This window comes from Coffea eugenioides, chromosome 9 (assembly GCF_003713205.1).
Source record: "Coffea eugenioides isolate CCC68of chromosome 9, Ceug_1.0, whole genome shotgun sequence".
NCBI lineage: Eukaryota > Viridiplantae > Streptophyta > Magnoliopsida > Gentianales > Rubiaceae > Coffea > Coffea eugenioides.
The window spans coordinates 3,054,762-3,065,794 of record NC_040043.1 but is presented as its reverse complement, the minus strand read 5'-3'; the positions used below and the strand labels follow the sequence as shown (position 1 = coordinate 3,065,794).

Genomic DNA, 11,033 nt, shown 5'->3' with positions numbered 1-11,033 from the left:
AATTGGCAACTGGTTTCGGAACTATATAAAATTTTCTTCTCTTTTATTTTCTCTTTTTCCTTCCTTTCTTTGGGAACACGCTTCATCGTGTGCTATGTAGGGTTCAATGGCTTCACCGTGATACTTATGACTTTGGCTCATGATACAAGAAGATAATGAAAGAAAACGATATACGTCATTTTTTTTTTGGTTTTGTTTCCACTCTTTTCGAAACATCATCTTAAATTATTAATTGAGATTGAACAATGAACGAGGAGCAAAAAGACGTATGATAAAGAAACATCTGCTTCATTATTGCTACAGTAATAAGTTCCACACCGATACAAAAAGACTTAAAAGTTTGCAAGAAACATTTTCTTATGCTATGTTTCCACCATGGTGGCGAGGAGTGACTCTTCCTTCCTTTGGCGGATTCGTGTCGTGATTTAGAATCTGCATAACACCAAATTTCAAGTCGGGCAAATGAATTACTATAAGTAAAAATGAAAACTTTGGTTGAAAGGAAAGAAGCAAACACATACATGGAACAGTTGAAGTTGCGATCAATTGTCATGTTGATATGGATGTTGCAGGATGAAACAAATTGGTTAACTACCGGAGGAGGGACAGCGTGCAGCCTTCCAGCCCCTTTCAAGCAATAGCAGGAAGATTTCATGTTCGGTTCCGACGACTCAAGTATGATGCCCAGCGCCTGTGCACCAACACAGCAATCAGGACTGGGCGAACGGGTGTGAGAGAAGAAGAAAGGTTGGCATGGAGCAAGTAGTCCCAGGAGGGTTCGACAGTCGAATGCGCTCTTGGTGGCTATGCCTGGGCTGACAACCAATGCCAAAACCACCATGCCCATCCACCTTATAAAAGAATCGGGTATGGTTTTTTTTCCCATCTCAGTCGATATCTTAATGTCTAGTTGGAAAAGATGGGAGTACTTTTCTGTGTAAGCTAAGTAGTACTCCTGCTAGTTAACTACTGCAATGAGCAATATGATGGCATATGGATGCCTATTTATAGTGCATAAAAGGATAAAATACGTTGTTAATTAATTATTTTTCTTTCTTTTCATGAAACTAAAATTTTTAATTTGGTGTTTAAAGTCTACACCGTTGGAGAAGGGTTCTTGTAGTCAACTCTCTCCTGTATTGACTGTCAACTTTTGAATTCCATAATTGTTTTAAAGTTTTTCCCCACACAAAGTTGCTTTTATATATATATATATATATATATATGTTCCTAGCCAATTTGTTTGGATAGTGTATATTTGTTGCAAATTTGTTTGCATAGTGTATATTTGTTTGCTTTTATATATGTTTACGTCACTTATCTCATACCGTAATCGATCGCCAAATTAACCAATTAAGAAAGAGAACAATGTATAAAATAGTGGAGAATGTGTCACGAGGCATTATGCACATTTCCTCTGAGCCCGCATAATTAAAAGGTGAGAATTATTTTCGTGCTGTATTTGTCGTCATATTGGCACTCTATCAAGGCATCAACACATATGCAACCGGTCAATTCCTTCTTGTTCATAATGCAAATACGCTTGCTAGCTACGTGCATAAATGCACACTTATTTTGATTGGTGCCTACAGCTTTGATTCTTTCCTTCTGGTCTGTGCCTTGTGGCGTGTGCTTGCGGTTATTCTAATAACTTCTATGCGAGCGAAAAATATTGTTCAGGAAGACGAGGAATTGACTGCTTGGTACTCGTATTAGTATTTGAATACTCGGTAGCGTGCTGACGGTCTTTTACAAATTGGAATTTGTTGCGAAATTTGATATGTTTAGGAACGGAAATTTCATTTTTTGAGTATTTATCTACAACTTTACTGCAATTTACTATAATTGTTTATAAAAAAAAAATGCTAGTGTTTGCCTAATACACTCAAAACATCTTCTACTTTTTCAAAAGTTACCTCGTCCCACCCACCAACCTCTGTCACTCACTATTGGTATCCATCTCTATCACCGACATTCTATTTAAATTTTTTTGATATTTTTCTAAAACTTGTAGATATTTTAGAGTGTCATCGTAGATGGTGTTTTAAACAAATTCTGTTTTTCTAAAATAGACCAAAAATAGGCCATCCAAATAACCTTTTTTTCCCTAGAAAAACATGTCTTTAGTTTCAATTAGAATTTGGAATCCTCTTCCAACTTTTTCTTGTGTTAATAGTTTAAGAGCTTTTGCCAAGCCACTGTACTCGTGGACCACAAAATTGAAGAAAAAATCAGCCATATTTTTAGCATCTTGACAAATTCTTGAAATGACAGTTGATTATAAGTTACTCCTATATAGTATCAGATGATTACGAATCACCCTGCATTTTTTTTTGGTCGGAAAAAATTTTGAATGAGTTTGATTTTGATTACTACTAGAAGATAAGATATGCTTTCGTAATCATAAGCTACTTATAGAAATTTTTATAAACCGTCTGATAACATTGCATTGATATTATCTTTTGTGTGGAAAAGATCCATCATGAGTCAGCTTGTGTTTGTGTCACGTTGCAATCCTTCTTCTACAATTTCACCATGGGTCAACCTTTTTGACTTAGAAGCAGTGGGAAAAGCACTAAAAACATTCTGCAGCAAAAGATTAATATAGAGCTCCTCTTCGTGCATTGGTCTACGGTCTACGGTCTACACATTTACTTTTTCGGTGGTGGCGTGGCTTCAAATTGATTGTCCCCCATGTCCACAAATGTAATTCAACGAGGGAATTATTTTGGCGGTGAAATTATGTCTAAGATATCGTACTTGAACTTATCAAGGCATTGATGGTCCCAATTAACTTTGCAATTAGAGAGAAAACTGAAAATTCAAGAACTGGAGGATCGCAAAGCTCCAGAGTCGCTGTGGAATTTTCGCAGTGACAAATAAGAAAACGGTAGGGATCCTTGTAGACAAGGGATCAAGATGAAAATACTTGAAAGATAAAATAACAAGAGAAGAGAAAAAATTAAAAAAAAAAAAACAAATTCGTTTCCTTAGTTTGAATGAAAGTTTATAGGAGAAACGGACAACAGTTTCTTTCATTTATATCTAAATTCAGAATATAGAAAGAACCATCTAAGCATTCATTTTCACCTTGAAGTATTCGAAAACCAGGGTGGTTTTTTTTTTTTTTTTTTTTTGTCGACACAGGGGTGTCCGGGTCAATCTTTACGGGGCCCGACTAATCCCCTGCGGCCCGAGCCTTGGCGCTCCAACCCCACCCAAGCACGGTAAGTGCGCGGAGGAATCCAGCAGTGCAGGGACTCGAACCTGGGATCTAGAGATTTACCAGGAGGAGGTGCCGCGAAAGCCAGGGTGCTTGAGTCACTACTACAAAAGTGTCCTTTTATGACATTCAAAAGCGTCATTATAAATCTATGTCATGACGTTTAGGCTATAATGACGCTCTACTGAAAGCGTCGTCCATTCTCGCGTCACGATAGGTTTATGATAGTTTTACGTGTCCCAATTTATCATTATTATGACATTATTAAATGTCATTATTTATGCCTATTATGACACTTTATAATGACAAGAAATGCTTGAGTACAATAACATATCACAACACTTTTTTAATATAAGTAGATAGCAATATTATGACACTTTTGAAGAGTAACTAGATCAGGCCTTTATGACATTTTCTACTTGTTAGTATAGCATCCAAATTAAAGTGTTTCAACTTCCTGTTGCATATTATCTAACGTCAGAAATCACATTTCATCCTGCTGCACAAGCATCTCAGATCCTAAATTTTGAAGGATTGTAACGTAGCTAGTACAATAATATAAAAGAAGCAATGCAATCATCCAAACTTGAGCAAAAGTACATCATCCAAAAAATCCACACCAAAAGTGTCTACAAATTACATACTAATTTAGATGATTTTAAATTAGTCGTGTACATATGAAGGACACCTTTAACAGCAACTCAACTACAAAGTAAGGAAGATGTCTTCAAAAAACTGCCACTTGACCCAATGTTGCTTTAGTTTTCTTCAATATTCACCTACAAGTGTCGTAAACCAAACAAGACAAATTACAATTCACACAGGCAAATGAGATGATGAATAATAAACACAAACAAATATAAGAGAAAAAGAATCCACTCCGTGACTAGCATAACTCCGATCCCCACACGTGGACAAGCAAAAATATTCCAGCTTATAAGTTAAACTGGAATAAAAATTCTCAATCAGCTCTGGATTGGCCTGCTCGGGAAGAAAGGATAATCCCAACAAAAAAGCTTTGGCTGTGGTGCATTTGCTCTGCAGTAGTAACATAAAAATTCTGAAGCACACTTGATAGTGGACATAAAATAAGTAACGTTAGATACAGAAAATCACTAATGGTGCATAACAGCATGATAACTGCTGAGCCCAGGAGATTCATCATAAATCATAAATGAACAAAAATCAAACTAAAAGCTTTTCTGTTCTAAGTTTAAAGACTATGCTAAGAGTGGGAAACTATTTTACTAATTACAACTCAAAGGTGACTGACAGGTTGTAATAAGTAGAGCAAGAAGTTTATCAGTTGGAACAAGCAATAGAAGGACACAATCACTAAAGAGTAGTCCTTCAAAGTAACCTCATAACACTTACTTTTCTTTTTTGCATGTTTACCTGCCATAAGTATTTTATGATAAGGAATATTTTAAGTTATGTAAAGCATCAGAGATTCAAGTCTCTCTTTCTTTCTTTCTTCTTGTTCTTCTTTTTTATTTTTTAACACAACTACATTGAAAAGTAGGTTCATGAAACAAATATTAAAATACAAAGAAACTGGAAAGTATTAGGTACTTTAATATAAGGAGCAACATATCTGGGCACTGACATTGACATTGAGCTTGCCAATTGGGTAGCAGAATCTGGGCATTGAGGAAGTCAGGCCTACCCAAGACCCTTGGATCCTCTAACTTAATACATGCCCTTTACAATGGCATTTGAGACAGTTTCTCGTAATTATAGTTTCATAATTTTACTTACTACCTTCATCTTTGCAACAAAATCAAGTTTCTTCACATCAGCTTACGATCTCTACATGTTTGTCTACTAATGGTACAGAGCTACTATGTTTAGAAAGTCAACATAACCACTAGTTTGTCAGCTACCGAAGTTCATTAATAATCATCTATCTAATGCAGGTTGAAATGCAAAAAGGCAACTACCATACTTCACTTCATGATCTTTAGGTTTCTAGTGAAATTCAAGAGGCAACAATAAATAGCAGGCTGATTTATTACAAAACCAGAAATTCCACAAGATAAGGAGCACGAATAGTAATACAATATGGAAATGCGAATTAACCCTGAAGTAAAGTTACAATAAAACATGGAGACCAGAAATGCATAACACATTCACATAGTTTTCTAGGAAGACAAGCCCCTAATTAGAGTCAAACAATCTCAGATGCAGTAGGCTTATCCCATACTAACATGTACCTTATAACATCTGTTAGAAGTACCATGTATTCTCATGAGCTCTACTATTCTACAAGGGACTCTATCCTGAAATCCCAGCAAAATGAGCAGAAACAAGCTCCAAAAAGTGAAACCGATATATGTTTCAAACAAAAAAGGCCTAAACTAAATGTAAGTTAGTTAGTTAGACACAGATATCCAACCAATAGAAGCACAATTTACAAACATCAGCAAAAAAATAGCTGCAAGAACCAACACAAATAGACAATACATCTCTTTAATCAGGACAAAAACAAGTTAAACTACCTGATACCAGCATCACCGACAATTCTGATGGCCATTCCCGCGGAAAGGCCAGTGAGACCGCAAGCCAAGCCAGAAGAAAGATGTGCATAGCCATCAAAGAGGTAATAAGCTTTGGTCTTAGAATTAATTCCAGTACTGATGACGACAACAATAATCAAACCGTAGATACCCAGCACACCAGCCATAACAACCGGGACGATCGACTTCATCACAAGCTCTGGCCGCATCACCCCCATTGATTCCACTCCTACCCACTCTTCGTTGTCCCATAAGCAGCTTCCATGCCTAAATTCCCATAATAAATTGGAAAAATGAAAAACATAAATCGACATGAAATTTGATAAAAAAAAATGTAAACGTAGTTATCTATGTTAGGGTTAGGGATCGTACAGGAGAAGACAAGGGCGGCAGCCGCGCCGAGGAAGCCAAAAAAAGGAGCAATTTCATCGCCGCTAAAAGTTGATGACATTTTTCTTCAGATTAAGATCGCTTTTAGGTTACAAACTAGAAAATTGATCGGAAATTCGATCGAAAGAGCTTTCCGGAATTGGGGGCTCTCTCTCTCTATTGCAGCGATCCGATTGGTAATTTTGGGTGTTTTGACACTGCTGCGCTGTTCCGCTCCAGATCACATGTTTCAATTGGAATGATTGGTTTTATCCGGAGAGAAAATATTGGGGGATGAAAGAGTAGAGCTTGAGATCAGGTAGGTTCTGGAGGAGGGCTTACAAATTTTTTGAAAAAAAGGCGTCTTAGTGGAGAGTTTCAGCATTTTCTGTTTTTTTTTTTCAATCTGTTTCCAGCCATTACGACATCGTTATGGTGTTTTCTTTTTCTTTTTAATGACCATTCCTATTGCATGTCATATTAAGATTGTATTATGACATTTTTCTAAAAGTGTCATAATAGATGTGTCATTAAAGACTATTTTTGTAGTAGTGAGTACTCACTTTGTTCGACCAAAAAGCATCAGAGGAGTGCCGAGTCCCGAAATCGTTGGCCTATGTTAAGAGATTATTACAACATCAAACCAATTAGTAAAAGATTCATACAACCATATACAGTTGAATCAATTCAAGTATTCTGTATGTCTTACCGTAATTAATTAATCCAAAATATTATTTGGCTTGATAAATATAGGATTACTAGACGTTGAATATTTGTTTCCTTTAATGTAAATATAATTTTCAAGGTCTTGAAATAATCAAAGTAAAATTCAGATGTGGAAAAATAATCAAAGATTTATTCCAAAAAAAAAAAACTCGTGCAAATATAGAAATAAGAATACATGAGCCGCATTAAAAAAACTTGAGCAATCTCATTGTATTGCTCTTTGATGCGGCCACATACAACGCAAGAGTCACGTTCCACAGGAAAGAGAAAGAGTGTAAAATAGCAAATAGCAGCTAAAATTGACCTAATTGGTTCTAAGTAGAGGCGTCAAAACGAGTAAGTGATTCGGACGGATTTGAGCGGATCATAATTGGATAATGGGTATAATTGGACCAACTCATTTATCAGTCATTTAAAATTTTGCTTATTTTTTTTTCTATTTTTTGCGTGTTGTTTAACAAGAAATAACAGTATTTTATTGTTATTAGATTGGTAAGAAATTTAAATTTATTTGCTTAATACTCACTAAAAGTTAAATTTAAATGTATAATTATTTTTAAATGAATATAAATAGATGAATCGAGTCAATCCATTGTCTACCAATTAAATGGGTTTAATTGAATACCCATTTAGACCCATCCAAAATTAATAGACGGATTTGGACGGATCAATATAATTGGGTTGCAATTGATGCCTCTAGTTCTAAGGACCAAGAAATAGTGGCAAAAAGTTGTAAGTCGTTTTTTTTTCCTTCTTAAAACTAAGAATCAAAGTCCAGACACCGAAGACGAGGAATGACATATAACATATAATAGATGAAGATTAAAGGGACGTCAAAACAAAAATAAAGTAGTGAAATCGAAAGCCAATTTCTGGGCGAAAGAAGTAAACGTACTCGGTGCAGTCAACGTTAGGATCAGTGGTAATGCTGAGGTTGACGTTGCAGACGGCCGGCAGTTGCTTGGCGTTGTCATAATTTAAGTAAGGATAAGTTTGCGCAGATCAGATATCGAGCATTGGCAAGCGGATTGCAAATCAGTCCTTATATCTACGAACTTGCATGAGAGTGTGCGCGTTGCATGTTGCAAGCCAATCTTTAGTTAGGACTCCGTTTGAAATTACACGTTAAAGTTTAAATGAATCCTGTTAATCCTATTAATCTTATTAATTTAATTTTATTCCATAAGAAAATGTAGAGGTGGCAAAATGGGCGGGATGAGCGGGATTTGCTTGGGTTTGAGATGGAACCGAGTCATATGGGTTTGGGGCCAACCTTACCCATATGTGTTTTGGGACTAACTTGGGCGGGATCACTTTGGGATGGGTTTAGATTGATCCCGCCCAATACCCAAATCCATTTTCTACATATTTTTTTTTCCTTTAATTCATTTTTTTATTTTTTTATATAATTTTAATATTTTTGATTTATTAAATTTCTTTTAGTTTTATTAAATAAACATGCAAGTGCTTTATACTCAAGATTCCCACCAAAAATTGGATTAACAAATAAAGAAAAAGATAGATATACAGCCATATTCCAACATATATCAAGATGGCCAAGGTCCTTAGGATGTTGAATATTTATCCTCATCATTGTCCAAGGATGACAGGTCTAAACTGACTGAAATGCTGGAAATTCTTGTGGATAATTACTAGGAAGACTACTAGATTATATTCGCTGGTATGACTATAAAAATTATTAAAGATAATTTTTGAATCTAAGACTCCGTTTGGATTGGCCAATTTTTCAAAAAATAAGTTTTTCAAATACAATGTTACAGTAATATACAATAACTCAAGAAACATCCCATCCATATTAGTATATCAAATATTTCAAAAAAATTTTATAGTAAAAATTTTTCATATACATTTTACAATAAAATATTTCAAAAACACCCCCCAAAAACAGCTAATCCAAACGGAGCCCTTGCTATTTGAGCCCAATGGGTACCCAAGTATTTCCCACCCTTTCCCATTCATTAATGGGTATAGTTGGGATGTGTCCCAACTTAAACCCAATACCAAATTATAATACCCATCCCGCCCAAAGTTCCTTTGGGCATGGGTAGCCCATTGGGACTTGGGACAAATTGCCAGCTCTAAGAAAATGTTATTGATTTCAGCCGAATTTGGCAACATCTTGTGCACCAGAACAACGTTGGGTACTTCTGCACAAACGCATAATTATTTCGTTTGGTGCGTAATTCTTTCATTTATCACCTTGTAGTTTGTGCATGCGCTAGCTTGCGCTGAAAGGACTCAACAGTGTTCTTATTACTTCTATTTTTTTTTCTGATAAGAAAAAGTTTGAATAGTTTCGACTCTGATTATCACGATGAATTAAGGCGTGTTTCTAGTGCTTCTATGTCACCATGTGAGTAAAAAAAAATTGTTTAGGAGTACGAGAATTTGACACATATTGAAAGCTATGATACTCTTATTAGTAATTGATCAACAATTAATTAGTACTGTGATCACGGTCTTATTAAATTCGAACCCGTAAAAACTTGACTAAGCATTAGTATGATAGCTTGATACTAGTAGGCATTAATACATAGATTTTAAATCTATCTGAACTGAGTGTAATTAATCATCATGTTTAACAACTTTACCAGAGCAATAGCACATTCCTTCAATCAGGATGAATTTTGTCTTCTATGGTGTAACCATTTAATTAAAAGCTCGTACCCAGAATCAGATGGCTCCTCTGCTGAGTTGTTTCAACAACCAAGGGGCAATCCACCAAGGCGGCCCCTCTATGGCGGTATTAATGTGGCCGTGGAAAATGGGTGCAAAAGGAAAACACCCTCTCTATGGGACGAAATTGCTTGCCCATCTCCCATTGTATTTTTCCTGACGAAGATGTCTTTTTGTTCAGTCAAACAGACCCAAATTCTACCATCTCTGCAATTAAACGTGTTTTAGAAGACTTTTGCCTCCGATCGGGACTCATTCATTATGAAGCCCGAGCTTCAAGGTCGGAAAGCATATCTATATTCTCATTGGCAAGAAGTCGAAGTAGAAGCAGGGCTTTAATTCAACAAATTAACTATAGCAACCATTCCTCCTTATTAATTATTCCCAATCTTTACGCTTACAACTTAGTCTCTGTGAAGACATTGATCGGGAGCAAGGAAACTTCTTGTGGGGATCCACTAATGAAAAGAGGAAGATTCAGCTTGTCAAATGGGAGGGGTAGCTACGAAACCCCAAGAGTCAAGGTACGTGGTCTCGGCATTCATGGCTAAACCTTGCTGGCAAGTTATGCACGCGAGCGAGAAGCCCTAAACCCAAAGTCATCAGTCGAAAGTATGTTGATAAACATAAATCCACGCTAAGTTGGAAAGCTTATTCCTTAAGCATGCTAAAGGATCCAACATCAACTTTAAGAAGTCTTCAAAGCGGTCCTGTATTAATGATGAAGGAATCAAAACCCAAAGGTATTCGAAATGGCGTGAATACCGTAAGTTTGGGAACAAAAGTGGTTCCCTCAAGGACCCACTTGGAGTATTGATAAAGGGGCCACTTTGAAAAGAAGAAGAAGTCTTTGTTGTAAATAAAATGTGTATTTCAAAAGATCTTGTCTCACGTTGGAAAATCAAAGGGACTCCTCATTATTTATAATACTTAGGCCTCGTTTGGCAAGTAAATTTTTTAGATATTAGTTTAAAACGTTACTGTAATTTACTGTAGAAGTTGTAGAAAATTTTTTTGAAGTATGTAAATTTTTGGATATTTTGAAATATATAGTTTAAAAATTTTAAGAAATTTTTTGAGATTATGGTGGTTAAAGTTGTTAAAAAACTTGTAGCAGACAAATTTGGCCAAAAACTTGCTTGCCAAACAAGGCCTTAGTCTTTTATTGGACTTGTGTTAGATTGGTAACTAGTGTAGGCTTACGTGCATGAGAGGGTAGTTAAATTGTATTATTTCAGTACAAACTGACGGATTTGTACACTCTGCGTGAGGGTTAAACATGGCCCAAGATAGTTTTTCTTCTTTTACATTTTTTCAATGTTTGATCGAGAAGATAAAATCTTATCCCATCAGTTATAAAAGTCAGGCACGTTCACAACGTTCTTTTATTAACATTGTTTTCTGTTACACAAAATTAGGCACTTTTCTTTTTATACTACCAGAAATTATCTCTTATCCTATCTCTAATGTCTATAAATAGCAGTTACTCCTACTTTAGAAAG

The 11,033-nt window shown here is 35.8% G+C and overlaps 1 protein-coding gene and 1 pseudogene across 1 annotated transcript; both read right to left on the bottom strand.

Annotated features, from left to right (window-relative positions):
- Positions 1-272: 272 nt before the first annotated feature.
- LOC113783651 (non-specific lipid-transfer protein A-like) lies at positions 273-956 on the bottom strand. Its single transcript, XM_027329846.1, has 2 exons — positions 522-956; positions 273-432 (listed from the first exon to the last, which is right to left on the bottom strand). The coding sequence occupies exons 1-2, from the start codon at positions 884-886 to the stop codon at positions 426-428; spliced, it is 372 nt and encodes a 123-aa protein (XP_027185647.1). The 5' UTR covers positions 887-956; the 3' UTR covers positions 273-425.
- Positions 957-5,717: 4,761 nt separating this feature from the next.
- On the bottom strand, positions 5,718-6,452 carry LOC113782746 (annotated as a pseudogene).
- Between the last annotated feature and the right edge of the window lie 4,581 nt (positions 6,453-11,033).